The 19,801-nt window shown below is 33.0% G+C and overlaps 2 protein-coding genes across 4 annotated transcripts; one reads left to right on the top strand and one right to left on the bottom strand.

Annotated features, from left to right (window-relative positions):
* Nucleotides 1-660: 660 nt before the first annotated feature.
* On the bottom strand, nucleotides 661-4,775 carry LOC142640939 (putative calcium-binding protein CML21). Of its 2 annotated transcripts, none has more exons than XM_075815263.1 (5): nucleotides 4,403-4,775; nucleotides 3,523-3,779; nucleotides 2,762-2,964; nucleotides 1,702-1,873; nucleotides 661-1,057 (listed from the first exon to the last, which is right to left on the bottom strand). In XM_075815263.1, exons 2-5 carry the CDS (start codon nucleotides 3,719-3,721, stop codon nucleotides 939-941), a joined length of 693 nt encoding a protein of 230 aa, XP_075671378.1. In that variant the 5' UTR covers nucleotides 3,722-3,779; nucleotides 4,403-4,775; the 3' UTR covers nucleotides 661-938. The 2 variants fall into 2 exon arrangements, with proteins under 2 accessions (XP_075671378.1, XP_075671379.1); XM_075815264.1 differs by having other exon boundaries at nucleotides 3,523-3,775; nucleotides 4,403-4,703.
* Nucleotides 4,776-13,815: 9,040 nt separating this feature from the next.
* LOC142640703 (ubiquitin-conjugating enzyme E2-17 kDa) lies at nucleotides 13,816-17,531 on the top strand. Of its 2 annotated transcripts, none has more exons than XM_075814919.1 (5): nucleotides 13,816-13,984; nucleotides 14,615-14,716; nucleotides 15,454-15,581; nucleotides 16,815-16,919; nucleotides 17,180-17,531. In XM_075814919.1, the coding sequence occupies exons 2-5, from the start codon at nucleotides 14,647-14,649 to the stop codon at nucleotides 17,321-17,323; spliced, it is 447 nt and encodes a 148-aa protein (XP_075671034.1). In that variant the 5' UTR covers nucleotides 13,816-13,984; nucleotides 14,615-14,646; the 3' UTR covers nucleotides 17,324-17,531. The 2 variants fall into 2 exon arrangements, with proteins under 2 accessions (XP_075671034.1, XP_075671033.1); XM_075814918.1 differs by having other exon boundaries at nucleotides 13,819-13,984; nucleotides 14,610-14,716.
* Nucleotides 17,532-19,801: the final 2,270 nt, after the last annotated feature.

Below are 19,801 nucleotides of genomic sequence, written 5' to 3'. Positions count from 1 at the left end.
GTGAAAGAGAGAGAGGCGGTGAGGGAGAGATGGGTTTCGGATTGGGTCTGTGACAGAGGCGATGAGGGAGAGAATAATAAAAAATTGTAAAAGAATGAATATTTTATTAAATAAATGTGTAGAATAGATAAACTGATGTGAGTGTTTTGTAAAAGCGAGTGTATAAAATAGAAAAAGTAGGTTTTTTCTTGCAAAATAGAAGGAAATTTTGCATCAACTAATACAAGGCAGCTTATCATATCTAAGAAGATACAAAAATTTCACGAATGATTAACCGATGCTGCCATTTTTCCAACATTCTTCTGTAATTTTGACAATGGTTGGTGATATTTAAAATTTTATAATAGCAATTTCATGAAACTTTTAGAAATTTATTTGATGAAAAAATATTAAAGATTGTTTGCTCACTTGATTAATATCAGGTTTAAAGAATATAAATGAATGTGATAGGAACAAAAATCCTTACCTGCTAAGTAAATGCATGAACATGTATTGTAAGGGGAAAATCAAAGATGTGTTACTTTATGAATGGTGAAGCACATTGGTCAGTAGGTAAATTGTGTTATAACTTCTAAGAGGGGGCAAATCCACAGTGTGACTCAACCCCCACCCCCCCCAAAAAAAAAGAAAAGAAAATTTCTGGTCACAATATTCAAAAAATAATAAAAATAAAACTTCCATTCACTAGCTCTCCTTCATGCATGACTGCAAAAAACGTTTCAAATTCATCCTGAAGCAGATAACAGTTGCATGGAGTTCTATACCTGACTATATACATTCCAAATTCAAGGAAGGAATGGAGATTTAATTATACATGTTTATATCAACATGGAAATTATTGGAAAAACAAACATGAAGGAGCTTTGAAAGCCTGAGAAGCTTCAATACCAAGCATCATAATCAGCAATGTCTGGAGAGACTCAAAGATATTGATTAATTCAGACCTTCTCTCCGCCTTCTTCCTCATCCTCATTGTCATCAATTCCAACCCAACCAGTGAATGCAAAAAGAAATTCTTTGAAGTTCACCATTCCATTTTTATCCCAATCCATCTCTTCTGCAGAAGTAAAACAAACTCATTGACTTAAATTAATCATGAAGGTCATTAGTTTGCATCAGAGTGGCTAAATCACATCCAGTGAATGCATAGTAGGTTCATACATGCTTCAAAGCATGTTTAACCTCTAATCACTTGATGAGAAATCCAAATTTATATGGATATAACGCATCATTGTTAACATAAAATGTCAGACTCAAGAACATTCAGGTTCAGCTGTTCATTGAACCGTGAGTTTGTCTATGAAAATCATCTACATTCAGCATTACTACAAATAGATCAAGACAACAGGTGGACATTAGTGTTGAAAAATATTGCGTGCTAGCTAAGGTAAACCCAAAGAAGCCTATACGCCATCTTCATCAATATAGATATCTATGAGACCTACAGAATTAAGATTTCCACGCAATACACATCAATATGAAGCCAATTTCGAAATTCTTTAAAAAGAAAAAAACACTAATACAATCTAGTTTGACCATCAAGTGTGGTACCACAAAACCATCTGTTAATGATGCAGGTTTTCTTCATGTAAAATGCTTGAACATTAGCATGCCTTATAACATATTAAGCATATGAATCTCTTACTTCATGTGTACAAATTTAGGCAGAGAGAGAGAGAGAGAGAGAGAGAGAGAGAGTACCAAATCTTTTCATGGCTATTTGTCCAGAACCTTCCCCTGATGTAGTTTCATTAATGGCTTGGGCCATCTCACTCTTACTTACATAACCATCCTTGTTCTTGTCCAAGAAGACGAATGCATCTACCAATGTTTCAAATGTGGCCTCCAGATCGGGCATTCCCACCCGTGCTTTCTAGCAATGTCAAGGAATACAAAAAGAAGAAGGGGGGGAAAACATTTATTTCCTCATGATGGCAAGATGATAATCTTATAATCTGCTCCCTTTACATGACTCACATTTTTCAATCGTCACTCAACTGACACATAGCATTGATTTGAGTTTTCAAGGAGAATATCAAGATAAAGTCACTCTACAGACAGTCTTTGGTGATTCTTCAAAATTGGTGGAAGGATTAAATGTCTCCAAAAGCCCACCCCAAAAAGAACACTTTAACTTCCAAGGTAATTAGGAACTTATAAACACATTTTCTTAGCAAAAAATATATCTTTTATAAAGATGGGACCAACTAGAACAAATATGCATGTATGTTACTTCACCAGGAGAATGATATAGGCATACTGCAGAAAAATTCAGGACATCACAGACCATGAATGTATAGCCCTTTATTTCAAATTGATATATTATCTGTACAACTATAATGTAGTCATAGGAAACAGGGAAACTGTATGTATCTGCTAATAGAATAATATAGTACAATAACAACAACCTAGCCTTAGTCCCAGAATTTTGGGGTTGGGCATGGATCCCAACAGCTAATCAAGGTCGGCCATATGTATTCTTTTCCATTGTTCTATTCTATCTAAAGTTATACACTGTTATCTCCACAATTTACACGTCCATTTTCACTGTTTCTACAAATGCAAAAAATATAGTAACCTCAGGAAATAATTTAAGCTATAAAAAAGGCATAAGGCATATGAAATATGACACCCTTCTCTAAATGAGAGAAGATATTAGGCTTTTATCTGCCAAACATCTATTATTTATAGGCTTCATGTTTCATCTGTCATGTGAAAGGAAACTTAAAAGAAACTGAACAGATAAAAGATTTCAGGATACAGCATGAAGGGTAGCCGCATCATCTTTGAAAAGATAGACAAGACAGAGAAGTACAATGAACTCATTGAAATCTATTCCCTTGTCCTCATTAATATCACATGCCTGAAAGAGATCATTGATTTCCTCTTCTGTACATGAAATTTCCAGCTTATGGAAACTTTTTTTCAACTCCTCATAATCAATTGCACCATTTGAATCCTCATCTACAATTAAAATAATGAAAACACATCTCTAAGTAGCTATTAAATAAATAAATAATATATATACACATATAAGAGTAACATGTGTGCGCGCGTGAGCAAATCATACAAAAAAAAACAAGAAAGGCATTCTTCGTAGCAGTTATAAGGGGAAAAAATGTAGGAGTAGATGGTTTTGCGTGATGCTGTGTATGTTTTCAGAAAAAGTTAACACTTGGGCACCATCAGGATATAGGGGCTATCAAATAAATTTAAGTTCAGTAGTAGAAAATAAATACATATTTCTACAAAGTAGTTTTCTCTGGTAAAACACAAAAAGAATGATCCCCAACCCTAAAAAGAGTCTGATGTAAGATGGTCAGTTATATATGGTTATTTTATAAGATGTTTCATTCAGGCTGTAACATATTACATATCTATCCAAACAAGACATTGATGCATAACTTTTTATTTCATTGATACAGTTTGACAACATTTACTTTATGGTCATGAATTTTGGGTTGCAAATAGAAATTATCTACTGCTAATGTTCAGCAAGCAAATGAACTGAAGTTTACCTACCAAATTGCTTAAAAATAGCTTTGCAATTTCTTAAGCTCTCATCAATTTTTGGGAATTTCAAGATTATGCTGTTGAATGACTTCATGGAAGTTCCAGCAGCCGCCCTACGCTTCATAGCTTCAACCGTTTTGGCTTCAAGCTTTGTTTCAGGTATTGAGACCTTTTTTGGTGATTCACTCTTTCCCACTTTATTTCCCATTGTCAGCTAACTAGACCAAATGGGATGCAGGAAACAAGCTAAAAGTATGTGCCACTGCCTACCCACGCCAGGAAAAACAAAAAGTGAGAAAATATTTGGGTAATTGCGGCACAAGACGAATCAATTGTGAAACATACAGATAAATTAATTTAGTCTATAAAGTAAACATATTAATAACTGTTCAAACAGATGAACCAAATATCCAACAAATGGCAAGATTCATCAGCACTGGTATGATCCCAAACTCATTAGATTGTGTTCACTGCCAAATTCGTATATTTCGTTTAATTGCTTCTGAAACACACATATTTACCAACTACAAGACATGGCAATATGTGAATGGACAGTGAATCTTATAGATGTTGCAATACAACAGAGTACATTTTACATCCTGATTGATCTTTATCTTCGTTGACTAACCAATGAATTTGAAACACAACCCTCCACACTGAAATCCTTGTTGATGTAAGGAAAGCCAAAATTAGCTTTAATATGAGGACATGCAGGGAAAGAAAAAAATTTCCAACAGTAAAGCTCACCTCACACAATTCATAGACTTGTCAAAACTATGGTTTGGCAATTCCAATGCTTGAAAGTTCCAAAATTGAAAAAGATATTAAAAAAAAAAAAAGCATAAGAAAGAAAGAGATATAAAGTGTAGCAAGCCAAATAGCCAAGTACCTTTCCAGCTCCTCTTACAGATAATAAGATCAGAAGCAGCAACAGGAATCAAGAACCCAAAACTATGTCACTATGGAACTGGCTTCTCTTACAACCTGTTAGAAAAATGAAAGCACCCAACCAAACAAAGAGAAAAGCAAAGGACCCAGAAGAGAAAAAGACACAAAGAAGCAGAAACAAGGGGTGCAGTTTGTTGAAAAGCCAGTTTCTACAGAAGGAGGTTGCAAAGGTTTGTGAGATAAAGTTGAGGATATGAGAATTGGGGAGGTTGGTTTGTTAACTCAGTTTGAAGGGGGACCCTTTCATGTCTCATTGGAGTTTTGAATCTTTTGATCCAATATTTGTGCTCCACCCACCACGTATTGTCGTGCTTAACCATTTAATTAAGGCGCTTTCTCATATTACAACCTTCGCTGACTTTCATACACGTACAAAAACAGAGCAGATCAACAAATTTGTTTATTTTTTGTTTTTTTGCTAAACAGCAGATCAACAGAAATAAATAAATAAATAAAAAGAAGTTCAGAATATAGAATAAAGATTTGTTTTTTGGGCATTGAAAATTGAAGAATAAAAATAATTTTTGATGAGATTGTGAGGTCCAAGTCCAACTTCCCGTGCAGTAGTCTAGATATTGAAGCAATAATTATTTATTAGTGTGGCAACACTTTGATACAAGTTCATGCACACCAAAATGTTATCTTTATTTAATGATTATCAAATTTAATTATGTAATTCATTAGTTTATGCAATCATATGGTTAAATATAGTAAGGAATCTAAAATAGAGTACTTAAGAATTATACCCAAATTTTGTTTTTTGATTAAAAAAAAAAAGGGGGTCAAAGAAAGTTGCAAATTACAAAGATATAATTGAAAATTTTCTAAAAAGTGTATATAAGGTAGTTCATTAAAATACCTCACCAAAAATAGCAAATAAAATTAGCTCATGATGTATTGATAATTGTTGCATGGCTGTCACAAATCACAATTCAAAGCATATATAATGTCTAAGATAAGCTTACCCTACCATTTATTTATTTATTTTATGGAATACACTGCCATTTTTTTATGACTGTGATATGTGAAATGAATGGCTCATATAATGCCTATTTTTTTATTATCTAATTACAATGTGTGGTTTGTGGAAGCAGTAATCATGGACTATGGGACATATTATTGATTTATTTACTCCCACTATAACTAGATAGGTCCCCATATATACATGGTATTCCTTTTTGTCCACAAGATATTTTTATTTCTCAAATGGACAATTGCTAACTTTTTTTTTTTGGGTGAGAAAGTCAAATTGCTAACTTGACCCAACTGTGTTATCTCAATCCAATCTTATCTCAAGTCTCAACACACTTCTGATTTCATGGGATTCATTGGTTTTCCTTTTCAAATAAAGTGAATGTGACTTCCACTCTAATAACTAATTATGCTTTGGTATATTCATTTGATATTAACAGTGATATTTTATTAGGCCAAACTACAAATTTGTTCCATAGATATTTGTGATAGTTTCATTTTCATCTTTATATACTATTAAATTGTGTCAATTTTGTTTTGACCTTCAAAATCAAATCTTTGAACTTTGATTTTAAAAGTTAAAAGATGAAATGACACGACTAATATTTGAGGAATGAAATTAACACAGTGAAATATATCTATATAAAATTGAAATTATCCCGTTATTAAAATACCAAAAATGTATTTTCACATTTTTCTTAATAACCTTGGAACTTGGCCTAAAGTTTCTAATTCTCAATGGGACAATAAAGCTGTGCTGGGACTCAAAATGATCTTTTCACCGTTCACATTTTTTAAAATAATAATAATTTGAACTCTTCTGATATATAAGAAACTTGCTTAGGTTCTCTCTTTTTCTTTCTTTCATTATTTTAAAAAACTGCAAAGGAAAGAAATTTGAACTCTTCTGATATATAAGAAATTTGCTATAAAAACACCTTTGATCCGACGGTTTTTAAAGTCTTTATATCTAACTTCCTCATGAGAAAACAAATCTAGAATCTTGATATCCACCCCAAGGACTCCAAGCATCTAGAATCTGCAGATTTGGGGTTTGGTTTTTTTTTTTTGGATTTCTGGTTTCTTTTATAAATAACCTTTTTTTTAAAGTAAGAAATAAAATTTAAAATTAGTCCAAAAACGATGTCGTTTTGAGGTGTTAAATGGCGGCAATGAATGGTTGTTTAACGAAGGGCTGAATTGACGAATATTAAAAGTTAGAGAACTAAAATGACCAAATGTAAACTTAGAGGATTGAAATGAAAAGTGATAAAACTTAGAGAATAAATTTTGCATTCTGTTCTAATAATAATAATAATTCAATGGTTACAATAGGAGAAAAAGATATTTGAATCCTAAATGTCACTAAAAAGTGCCAACTAATTGAACTATAAAACTCTTAGCTACAATTTATGGTATTAATTGACTAATGAAAGATCCACTTGATTTAACTTTTACAAATGTTTAAAACTTAGGAAAGAATCAAATCAAATGTGTCACACATTATGTGTAAGAGAGGGGGAATGTGCCAAAGAGAACTTATACCTCCCAAAGTTTTATAAAGTTATGAAGGGAAAAAGTGACTGATGGATAACATAAAGTTGGTCTATTATGTCTTTTCAAAAAAAAAAAAAAAAAGTTGGCCTATTATGTTCAACTCTTTTACACGTACCCTGACTAAAAAAGAAGAAAAGAAAAAAATAACAATGGCATTAGGATAACTCTCTTGGGTTGGATCCTATTGAGGACCTTCTCTCCGTTATTCGAATATTCTCAGGGTTGATGTAGTGAAGGTTTCTTTTGTATGTGCCGGGTAACCCTTTTCTTCTATTTTAATTTGCATTAAAAAAAAGTGATTACTAATTTAACATAAAGAGACGTTGCAAACCCCTGTCATAGGCTGTTACAACTTTTAAGAGAAACGAAATAATAAAACATATAAACACTATGTTAACATTTTAAAGAGTGTTTTGTTGAGGGCCCATTGTTTAATTAATGCTTCGTTTGTTTTCGTTGTAAAAAGTTTTATGGAAAACATTTTTAAATTTTGCTATAAAAAATTTGGTAAAACATTTTACAAAAATATATCGTTGTTCTCCCCCTCATACAGTGAGAGAGTTGCTAGTTTAGCTATTGTTAAGCTAATGGTTTGTGCTTAAAAATTTTACGTGTCAGCCATAAACGAGCCAAGCTTTGTGGAGTAGTGTATGTTTGAGCTTGGCTCGGCTTGTCAATAAAAATAAAATACTCAAGCTTGGCTCAAGCTTGAGACAAGCTTAAAAACAATGTTTGAACTCGAGCTTGTGAAAAATGTCAAAAACCTTGAGCTTGGTTTGGTTTAGCTTGGGATCAAAAAACATTGCATGTATATATCACCAAAAATCAAGTAAAAAAAAAATTCTCATTTTATCATGTTTCTAATTCCACCCGTGATTAAAAATTGTTTAAATTACAACTGTACATAATTAAATCCATCTATTCATCATTCAATGTCTATATCTTGAGTAATTGTTCAAAATACAATTTTTATATCCACATTTGTCATCTGTGCAACTATAATCTTTACAAATCTAAAAAAATTAACATGTCAAAACATATATAAATAAACAAGCTATAGATTAACATTCCAAAACATATGTATAATGTCATACTAATGAGTTTATTTGGTAAACATATATCAAGCTATAAACGAGCCTAAGCTCGGCATATTTTGTATAGAGCCTTATTGTTCACGAACTTGTTCATGAACAATTTTTTTTGCTTGGGTGCAGCTTGTTTATCAAACAAGCTATAAACGAGCCTAAACGAGTTTATTTAGTAATGTCATAATAATGAATTTATTTAGTAAACATATATCAAGCTATAAACGAGCCTAAGCTCGACATATTTTGTGTCGAGCTCTATTGTTCACGATCTTATTCATGAACAATTTTTTTTGCTTGGGCTCAGCTTGTTTATCAAACAAGCCTAAAACTAAGGCTCAAGCTTGGCTTATTTATAAACAAACAAATATGAATAAATTTTTTATCAGGCTGAATCTAAATTGTTTATGAATAGTTTGGTTCATTTACAACCCTACATGTCACACAAAACATCAAAAAATATCTTCAAATATAACACTTTAAAGCAAAACAAACAAAGCGTAACTCACACGTTAAGCCAACAGCCCAACAAAATTCAAAACCAAATCACTAGCCCACATGTTTCCATTTAGAGTCCTTTGATGGGGGAAGACTTGTCACTTAGCCTAAAAATAAAGCTTGAAATCGGCCCACCTTCACCAAGCAACTAGGTAGGCAATGAATGCCTTGTAGCCATATAATACCATTTTTGAACAAAAACTAAATCAGTACTTGAGAAAAAAAGAGAGGCAGAAGAGGAAAAAAATAAAGTAAACCAAATTTCATTCTCGCCAGTTACAGCAATCTTGATCTCGTGAAGAAAATGAGTGGCTCATTTCAACCTCCTTGGGGAATCACCTATCAACAAGAAGTTTACTACTCTTCACTATAGGGTTTGTTTGGAATCCGTTTAATTTGCTGAAACTGAAAACTTTGAATGAAGCCTTACCAAAATAGAGTGAAAAAAAAAAAAAAAAAAAAAAACCATACAAAGGATAGCACCAAACACACATAGGGAGAGATAAATATCTTTTCTAATCCTAACTACTAGATAACTCAATTATAATCACTTTCCCAGCCAAAATAATATCAATTTGTGTTGACTGTTGAGTGTCATACCAAAATAATAAATTATGTTATTCTGATTGAAATTTTACATAATAGCAACTCCACCGTGGAATTTTTCAATTTCGAAATGAGTGGGTTTTATTTTATCAATTTATCATTAATTAATAATTCATTTCCCTCACCATTGCATGTGTGAGTTTGTTTCTCAAAAATATAAAAAAGTTATCAATAATTATTTAAAGAGATATTTTTTAAAAAGTATATTTTACTTTTCATAATGCGTGTGTGAGTGTGTTTGTTTTTCAAAAATATAAAAAAGTTATCAATAATTTAAAAAGATATCTTTTGGAAAGTATATTTTACCTTCCACGTTAATGAAGACCAAATCAAGAGATTGATTTATAAGAGAAAATTATGGCATTGATTACTAGAGAAAATCATAGAATTGAGACAATTAATATGCAATTCAAATTCAAATTCTGTTTGACCATGTAAGCCCATTATAAATATGGGATTTCATGTAATGTGTTATAAAGTCAAGTGAAACCAGAGGTAGTTTTTAGTGTTTAGTTCGCATCTTTTACAATTCTACATTGCTCTCTTTAATTTTCAAAAATAATAATAATAATATAGGTGATATGGTAAAATCCAATTCATTCATTTCAAAATGAATGAATGAATAGATGAAATTGTAAAAACTCCTCGATGGAATTATCCTAAAAATCGTACAGGATTGTACTCCGAATTTTATTAAGTAGTCTTGTAGATTGTAGTCAATTGTAGCCTTTAAAAATACAAATCAGATGACACGATATTCTATGACATAAGGGAAATGTGTAACCTTTCAAAACCACTGAATATTTTAGATTTTACAAATGCAAAGATAAGGTGACGGACCTGTCCATTTTACAAGTACGTGGACTGTTAGACATTCGCATTAGTTAGTGTCATCTAATTTTATTTTATTATTCTAAAAAATTATTTTATTATTTATACCGTACCATTTTACAACATCTCTAACATTCTAATTTTTATTTTCTTATTTTACTCTTTAAAATAATATATCTACCTAATAAAATAATATATCCCAAAACCATATCTATTCTCTCCCATCTCTCTCCTCTCTCTAATTTTTAACTCTCTTCCTCTGTCTCTTTTCCACTAAAACCACCATCACCTCCACCGTCCAAAAAGGCGACAACTCAAACAAACCACCTCTACTTTACTGCCCATCACCCACCACTGCCAAAACAAAACCCACAAATGACCAATAAAAACCCAGCAAAATCAGACCCATAAATGAACAACTCGTACCATAAATGAACAAAATCCATAAACCGATCTCTATGCCGATCTCCACACCCATCGCCTAACGCCGATCTCCACATCCCACACCAAACGCCGATCTCCACACCACACCCAAACGCCAATCTTTGCACCAAACCCCAAAAGCCGATCTCCATGCTACCACACTGATCTGCAACGAGAGAGAGAAGAGAAATAATGAGTGGGTGGTGGCTTGCCATGGCCGGTGACAGTGTGTCAGGCCATGGTGTGGTGGCTATAGGGTTGAGTCTGAAGAAAGGAGAGCAGAATGAGAGAAAGAAGGAAGATAGAGAAAAGAAAAGAAAAAATGAGAGAGAGAGAGGAGAGAGAAAGTTAGATGGAGTTTTTTATAAAAAGTATGAGAGAGACCATTAACAAATAATTTTTAGAAATACGAGTGTGCTATAGTAGCATCTTATTAATAAGATGCTACTATAGCATAATTGTAAAAAAATTTACAATTTTGAATGTTTACAAGTTCTAATGTTGGGTGATTTATTGGCTCTAATGCTAAATAATCCTTACATTTCCCATTTGGCATTTCCACTAGGGATGCTCTTAGAAAATATGTCTCTTGCTTCGGAAATTTGAATTATTACTCTGCATTTTGCATCTACATTTATTTTTGGCAAATTTTACATTCTTCCAAATCTTTGCATTGGATCACCGCGCATTCTTGGTGTGATGGTCACTCTACAAGTATAGCTACTTGTGGGGTGTGGGGGTAAGAGTTAGGATTTAAGTCTCCAAAAGGGAGTTTCACAGATATTTACACTTAAATTAGGTTAGAGTAAAATTTCTATATTATATTAAAAAATAAAAAAATTGCATTGGAGTTATTGTAACTTTCATCCAATGACATTTTGAAAATATAAAAAGAAATTTCTAAAAATCTATAAAATAGTGTACGGGTAAAGGAACTCAAAACTTGTTAAAAATTTTCAAAAAAAAAAATAGATAACTAAATTGATAGAAATTTAATTTCATCAATTCAACCTTTCATTGTTTTGACGAATGTATATTTAGAAAACAAGAAAATTAAAACAACAATAATGGTAATGGTGGTATGGTACAGTGCTGTTAGTAGTGATAATGTTGAGCTAATAACGATTTTGGGCAACGACCGATGGTAGCAACAATAATAGGAGTGGTGATATTGACAATGTTTATAGGTGGTGTTGGTGATGGTAGCAGCCATGGGAACGGATGGATCATTGATAGTGACGGCAATGGTGACTATTGGTGATCGCAAATTGGTCAAATATGAGTTGAATTTTTCCCCATTGCTCAACTTGTGAGTATTATTAGGTCTTTTTTAAGATAGGTAGATGATGGGAAAGGGGGAGGTTGGGTTTGAACTACAAATATGAGATACTACAAAAAATGTGACTATCATTGGACTATCACTTGAACCCTTAAAACATCCACAATGGCTCATTCCATCCTATCCTATTTTACCATTTTAAAAAGTCATTTTATCAATTTATATAATACCATTTTACAATACACCAGCATCCCAACTTTTATGTTACCATACTACACATTAAAATAATATAAAAATATTTCTCATTTCTCATTTCTTGATCTCTATTTCTCTTCCTTTGTCAACCACCCACCACCACCATTTTCCAGCTTCTCAGTCACACCACCCACCTTCGCTGAGCAAAATCCATAGCAAAATCCAGCCAAAATCAAAATCCAAAATCCATAGCAAATTACTCGCCGATCTCTACTCTAAATCAAAATCCAAAATCAAAATACAAAATTCATAACAAATCACTCTCCGATCTCCAATCCAATTCAAAATCAAAAATCAAAACCAAAAACCCACCACCGAACCACACCGCCGCTGCCACCATTGCACCACTTAACCCATGCCCACATCAGTCACAAACCCTCCACCGCCAGAAACTCACACAACTCGCCGATCTCCACCGCAAGAAACCCAAATCACTCGTCGATCTCCACCACCAAAAACCACAAAAAATACCCAGAAATGAGAGACCGACTAAGAAAGAAAAGCCTAAGATTAAAGGGATTTGGAGATGGGTGGGTGAATTGGCAGCGATGGCGAGAGAGAGAAGGGATGAGAGAGAAGAGAGAGGCTTGGTGTGAGAAAGAGTTCAGCGATGGAGAGCGAGATGAGAGACTGTGGAGAGAGAGAACTGATATTTACAAATAAAATATTAATATATTTTTTACAATTGAGCTACAGTGTGATTCTACATTTAGAATCACACTGTAGCATAATTGCGAATTTTTTTCTATATTTAAACTTTACAAGTTTTGCTAGAGTAGGTCTTTTGGACTTGAATGGTAAAATGGGCTTATATTTGACATGTGTCCTTTCCGCAGTTGATGCTCTTAGAATATTAGGTTCAGTTGTTGCATTCATTTATCAAACAATGAATTTAAATAAGTTGATAAAAAACTTGAGTTTTTTTATTTTTTATTTTATCAGCCCCTCACAAGATGGAGGGATGACTAATTTAATGAAAAACTTGAATTTTTGTTGATAGCTCGACAATATGGCTCCAACCCAATCCTTATGGGTTGGATTACGTATTTTGCAAATCAATAAGGTTGGATTAGGTAGCAGTCAATTGGAAAGACCCTTTTGACTAGGTGCCAACTTTTCTGTGCCCTCTTGGGAGGAACAACCCTTAAAGAACTTGACAACTTTAAGGGACCTTGTCAATTTGCATTAAACACCAGATTAGAGAGGTGCTTTCTCCTTTGTTGTCAACACATAGGCTTGCTCATGGATTTTGCAAGAGTCCTTAGCTCACTTGGCAAAATCAATTCCCAAATATAGGTATTGCATTTGCCATGTATACCGACACTCCTTTAATTTTCCTATTAACCTTCCATGAGCTTGGGTAATGTGAGAAAAAAAAATGAAAGAAAGCATAGATAGAGGTAATAGGCTCAAGAAAATTGGGCTTTGGCATTTTACATACCATAAAAAAATTATTACATAAATAATATTTTCATAATAAATTTTAAGTGACAAGTTGTTAGAGATGGTTATTAGTGAATAAGAAAGTAATTTCAGTGATAGATTTAAATTCAAAACCGTAACAATCTATTATCTAAAATTTGTTGTAAAAATATTATAAATGTAACATTTCTCTAAAAAAAATAAAGCATCAACAAAAAAATTGGGTGTATTTTGATATTTGAAGAATGACCAAATTAATATGTTTTGAAAGTTTTTTTTTAAAGGCTAAATCATAGCTTTTTATATTTTAAAAAAAAAATCCTAGCTTCTTTAATTTGGGTATGAAAATCAAATCATAAAAAAAAAAAAACAAAAAGAATTAAAAAAGTATATTGAATATATAAAAGCCACAAAAAAAACGCTTCCCTTCTTTCCTCCTTTTCCTTCCTTCAAACACTTTTTTAACTCCTTCTCTTCTCTTCTCTTCTCTTCTCCTTCCCTTTTTTATTATTTAACATTTTTTCTCTCTCTCTCTATTTCTTCTCGACTCTCTCTCTCTAGCTTTGCAGACCCTAAAACTCGCACACAGCTACAGGTTTGTCTCTCTCTCTCTCTCTTCGATTTTTCATGGTTTCGATCGCCGATTCTTCATATATTTCCTTTCTTTTATTTCAAAAACGTTTTCTTTTTTCCCCCAAAAATTTTAGGGTTTCCGATTCTTTTTTCCCCCAAAAAGTTTTAGGGTTTCTTTTTTTCTTTTTCTTTTTCTTTTTCTTTTCATAATTTTTAATTGTTTTTCGCTTGCGCATTCCAAGAACGAAGAAGATTGTTGCGTGTTTTAGGTTAAATATCCAATTAATTTATATAATTATTGTTTTATTATTGTTATAATAATAATAATAATAATAATAATAATATTGTTTACGTTTTTGTTGTTCTGAATAGATCCTCATCAATCATCATGCTTGGCCTGCGATTTCATATTATATATATATATATTTTATTTCAGACCCTGTTTGTTTGTTCGTAATTTTGACGACAACAATAATTATTAAAAACCCAATTTCGTTATTTATATAAATATATTTAATGTCATTTAGCTGTGAGGATTTGTTGTCACTATCTGGGTCTCAATGATTTTTTGTGGGCTGTGATTTTGGTTTTTTTTTTTTGTTGGGGGTTTTTATAATTAATATATATATTTGAATTTGGTTTTTTAGTTTAGGTGAAGATTGTGAGACACAAGGGAATTTTGTGATGGCTTCGAAAAGGATCAACAAGGAATTGAAGGACCTCCAGAAAGACCCTCCTGCTTCATGCAGCGCTGGTTCGTTTTTTTCTCTTTTCTTAAGTAGTTTTGCCTATATGGGTTTCATATACTCTGTTCACTGTTTGGGTTTCATTGTAGCTACAGCTTTATAACTATGAATCTTCAGTGGAAAAAAAAGATAGAGAAAATCATTTCACAGTTTTTGCTGTTTCAGCTGTGTGCCTAGTGTCTACACCCATGAGTGTTTGGCTGTAGCGGCTAATCATTCAACCATAACCCATAATTTTGCAATGTGTTTTTACTTTAGCTCTGCCCATGAGCCCCAAAACTGTACCCATTTATAATTTTGTTCGGTGTTGGTTAGTTTCGTTGTTATCTGCTTTCTATCCAAATTCTTTGAACTCAGTACTTTGTTGCTGATTTGGGTTTGATTGTATTTAGGCTTTTAACCGTTATTCTTTGAGGATTCATGGGTTTTGCAAGTATAATTCTTATTGGTTTTTTTATGAATCATAAACATGTATAAGGCTTGGTTGTGTTTATTAGTGGGTGTTTTGGTATCCAGCATGTGTGTGTATGAGTAAGATGATCAACATAGTGTGTTATTTTGTTTCACATGGCTTTTTTTTTCTTGTTTGGTAAGTGGTTTACTTAATCATAATCTAGGATATTACCTTGTACTGGTGCTGGTTAGATGGTTGGGTTTTGGTTTGATTTTTTTTTTTTGGGGTGTTTTTATTGTTGTTAGTTGTTACTGCTACAGTTTTTAATCCAGCAGTTTTCCATTTTTGCAGGCCCTGTGGCTGATGACATGTTCCACTGGCAAGCAACAATTATGGGTCCTGCAGACAGTCCATTTGCTGGGGGTGTCTTCCTTGTATCCATTCACTTCCCACCAGATTACCCATTCAAGCCACCCAAGGTAAAAACAACTCACGTGTCTCCATTAGCTTGTTTAATTCCTCATGTGTCTCTGTCTGTATGGTGCATCTCTTCTCACATAACATGATTGTTTGCACTACTTGAAATATTCGGATTATGTACCTGTTGTCCTTTGTCAATGAATGTTGGACATAAAACTTCTGGCACTAATTTGGCAGGTTGAGGATGAGTTTGCCTCACAATTGTATGTTCGATTGTGAGCACTGGTTATTGGCTGTCATCTACATACTTGTCTCTCTTATGTTAACTTAAAACTGCACCTATTGGATTTTGGATTGAAATGCATGCATCCAAATACCTATCTATGAATTGCAAAACCTCCTATCTTACTTTAGCTTCAAGCATTTAGCATATGAAATACTAGCAAAATTTGACCCAAAAAAAAATTTGTTTAGAGAAAAAAAAATTGTTGAATTGACCAAAACATTCAGCATAGCTACTTTGTGTGGTGTCCTCCTAGCATTTTATTTAATGAAATTCTGCTTACAAAAAATTCGTCTTAGTTACTTTATTGTTATGATTTCAAATGTGATGGGTAATGTGTGACCCTTTGTTGAGCTGTGCTTGCATGTGTATAGTCCTCAGCCTGCCCTCCCTTTGAAGCCATTCACTCGTTGATTTACGAGCACAGGAAATTCATCTCAGTTTCTTTCTGGTCATTATGGTTTCAAATTTGATGGGTAACGTGAGTTTTATATTTTTTTTGGGGGGGGGGGGGGAATTGGTGTTCTATATGCATACTCCTCGTTGTCACCCTCCCCCTGGAGCTAGTTACTCTTCAATTCACATACATGCATGTGTGCACGCACATGATGGATACAGCCTCTGAATATGCTCCTACTGCCATGGTGTACAACTATTTGTGTTGGTAGGTAGCAATGTGGTGTTGCTTAAGGGAGCCCATCAGAGGGTCTTCTATGTGCTAAAGCAGATACAGCTGGGACCTCACACTTGGTCCTCTTACTACAGGATGCTACCATTAATATTGATTGCAATAATTGTTTGTAGGATACTTAGGATTCAGAGTAGGGAAGATACTTTTTCCCCCCAACTCTAGTGTATAATATGCGCTGAGAAAGTCAGGTGATGAGGGGAAGAGGTAGATTTGAAGTAGAGATCCCCTTTTCATGAGTCTTTCATGGTCAAATTGTGTTATCCTACCTGATGGTGCTTATTTACATACATGATCTCTGCATATTTGTGCACCGGACAGGTTTCCTTCCGGACAAAGGTTTTCCACCCTAACATTAACAGCAATGGCAGTATCTGTCTTGACATCCTCAAAGAGCAGTGGAGCCCTGCCCTCACCATATCCAAGGTAATGTTCTTTGATTCATGGGCATCCATATTTCTTGCTGATTGTTACATGTGATACAATATTTTAGGTATTTGCACTATTTGTATATTTTTGGCTGCCATCCCAAGGCTTGGAGTTGGCAACAGTATGCATTGTCTTTGTTAAATTTTGCATTTTATGAAAGAAGCTCAATTATATAGGTTTTGTTTTTGTGCTTGATGATATTTAGTTTTGTGGTTAATTTTGTAATGAGCTGAAATTTTAACAATTTTTTCTTGCAGGTCCTCCTCTCAATATGCTCACTGCTGACAGATCCAAATCCTGATGATCCTTTGGTGCCTGAGATTGCTCACATGTATAAGACGGACAGAGCGAAGTACGAGACTACTGCCCGATCTTGGACCCAGAAGTATGCCATGGGCTAAGGCTCCATTTCTGCATGAGGGAATTTGTCATGCTTAAAAGCTATCCTATTAGTAAATAAACAAATATGTAAGCTGGTCTGAAGATTAAAGATCTTGCTTTGTCTCTGTCGACCCCTTTTGCCTTTGGGAATTTTTATAAATGGATATCTTAAAACTGCAACATCTTACGTTAACAGGTTGAATAGTTATGTGGAACTTGGTGGCAAAATAGTGTTTTTTGTTTTGCATTCATCATTCATGATTGGCATTTTAATGGTTCTGTTTTAAATCTTTACATTTACTGGCATCTTTATTCTGGCCTGTTGGCATTGAATTTGAATGAGGAAAGATGTCCTAGAGAGCTTCTGTCCCACTGACATTCTGAATAGGAAGAGAACTCAGATCACCCAACTACTCCCAAAAGAAAAGAGAATTGTTGTTTGCTTCTTGGGATGATATATCAGCAATGAGATATTGGTGCTAACAATTGTGGTGTTATAGATTTAAACGTGGTTGTTTATCGTATTTGTCTTAGAGGTTTGCCATGTCTTAAGCCAGTTAATTCACAGCAGTGTTGGTGTAAGTCTTCAAGTTTTTTAGTCTGTGTACGTTGAAGAAGGCATTTGGTGTATTGAACTTATGGGAGGTCCCTCTTACATGAGGATGAGTCTTACACTTGTGGGGTTCACTCCCATATAAGAGGAGTGCTATATTTGTCTAATACGTATGACATATAATTTTTTTCTTTGTATTTGGAGCAGCCGGCTTGAGAGAGGTTTGTCAGTGATGCGTAGCGTTGGTAGGCTTCTGGTTATAAGGTATTTGGATATTGATATTGATATCATCTTCTAGTATACTGCTATGCTTCCGAAGTTATTTGCAATTTATCACTATCTTCTCTTTTATAGAGAAAGTTCTTTATTATCGTTACTATTATATGTAATTCTATATTGCTCTTCTGCGGCGAAGACTGTTTATATTTATCGCGGTGCCAAAAATTGAGATCTTATTGCCAAAAACATGCCCACTATTTTTTGGCTATTTAAAAAAAAAAAAAAGGTTTATGGATTTCACAATAGCTATAAACGAAACATCACGACAATAATAATCAAGAATATTTAAAAAGAGGATTGATATAGAGTGCTTGCTTAATCTTGCAAACTAGTTAGATTCTTTCTCACTCATTCACAAGCTATTAAAAGGAGGTAGGTTATTTTACCAATCACAGGGAAATACTCAAACATAAGATGTGGAGAGAAGGTATTCTTAGTTTTTACATGAAGAGTTCTCCTTATGAGTAAAAAGAGGTGTTCTTCTTAGGAGAATTGTCATAAAAGAAGACAACTACAAACTTGCAAGGAAGATAAGAACGAGTACATAGTTGTCCGTAACTTTACTAAAATAGCTTTATATAAAGTAATTTTTATTCTTTGATATAAGTTGGTATTAGGGTAAACCATATATATGGAACCCATATTAATATGAGAGAAAGGTGTAGTATACGAAAATCAAGAAATAATTTCTTAAGAGATTGTTGCTGACCAATCCCAAGATTTTGCTTGTAGCATAATGCGATGTTTTAGCAAGGAATAGTAATATGGAAAGAAATTGATTATTGGTCAAATCATGTCCATTTTATTTTGGTTGGAAAATTCCATACGGTAAAATCAACTGGGAGTCTGGGACAAATCATCCCCTTATTCCACATCATCCTATATTTCGATCCATTTCACTAAAATTTTTTCTAGGTATTTTTTATTTTTGTATTAGAATATAAATTAGAATTTGATTGTTTTATTTGATATTATTGACACGAGAAACTTTAAGCAATTTGAGCTATTAATTTGATTCATCATAAATTTTGTTTTATTGATTTAATCTTTGAAATTTGGTCCTATTAGGCTATGTTACTGATTCATTCTCATTGCTATGTAATCAGATACTATAAACCTCCTGTTTCTCAAAAAAAAAAAAAAAAAACTATAAACCTCCTTGTTATGTAATGTTGATGTTAAGACTGTATATTATTTTATACTTAGGTTCTAAAAAAAATATTTTACAAATTATCAACTCAAAATCAAATAATCTACACTCTTCCTATTTTTTTTAATAAAAAAATTTATATTATTTGATTTTGAATTGATAATTTGATATGATATAAAATAATATCACGAATTGACAATACCACTAACTTTTAATCGATACATTAGAATAGTTTAATATTGAAATATTTTGTTCTAATGGACAATAAAAATGATCAATGCTATGAAATCGACAACTTCAGATTGGGACTTAAAAAAAAAAAAAATTAGGGCCCGTTTGGTACATGTGTTTAAACACATGTTTTCAGTTTTTAAACAACATTACACATATTTCTACATATTTTTTCACCCATACGTATTTTCAAAAAAACTAAAAACTATTATTTAAACAAACGTACTAAACGGGCTCTAGACTTTTACAGATAATTGAAACCCATTACATTTTGTTATGATATAG

This window comes from Castanea sativa, chromosome 6 (assembly GCF_040712315.1).
Source record: "Castanea sativa cultivar Marrone di Chiusa Pesio chromosome 6, ASM4071231v1".
Lineage (NCBI taxonomy): Eukaryota > Viridiplantae > Streptophyta > Magnoliopsida > Fagales > Fagaceae > Castanea > Castanea sativa.
The sequence above is the reverse complement of the archived record's forward strand: the minus strand, read 5'-3'. Positions and strand labels throughout refer to the sequence as shown.

Excerpts from the sequence above, each read along its gene's own strand:
- LOC142640939 (XM_075815263.1), bottom strand. The coding sequence starts at position 3,721 with ATGGGAAATAAAGTGGGAAAGAGTGAATCACCAAAAAAGGTCTCAATA. Across the intron at positions 2,965-3,522 it reads AGCTATTTTTAAGCAATTTG|ATGAGGATTCAAATGGTGCA; the intron begins GTAGGTAAACTT and ends TTTTAATTGTAG. Across the intron at positions 1,058-1,701 it reads AATAGCCATGAAAAGATTTG|AAGAGATGGATTGGGATAAA; the intron begins GTACTCTCTCTC and ends TTACTTCTGCAG.
- LOC142640703 (XM_075814919.1), top strand. The coding sequence starts at position 14,647 with ATGGCTTCGAAAAGGATCAACAAGGAATTGAAGGACCTCCAGAAAGAC. Across the intron at positions 14,717-15,453 it reads TCCTGCTTCATGCAGCGCTG|GCCCTGTGGCTGATGACATG; the intron begins GTTCGTTTTTTT and ends CCATTTTTGCAG. Across the intron at positions 15,582-16,814 it reads ACCCATTCAAGCCACCCAAG|GTTTCCTTCCGGACAAAGGT; the intron begins GTAAAAACAACT and ends TGCACCGGACAG.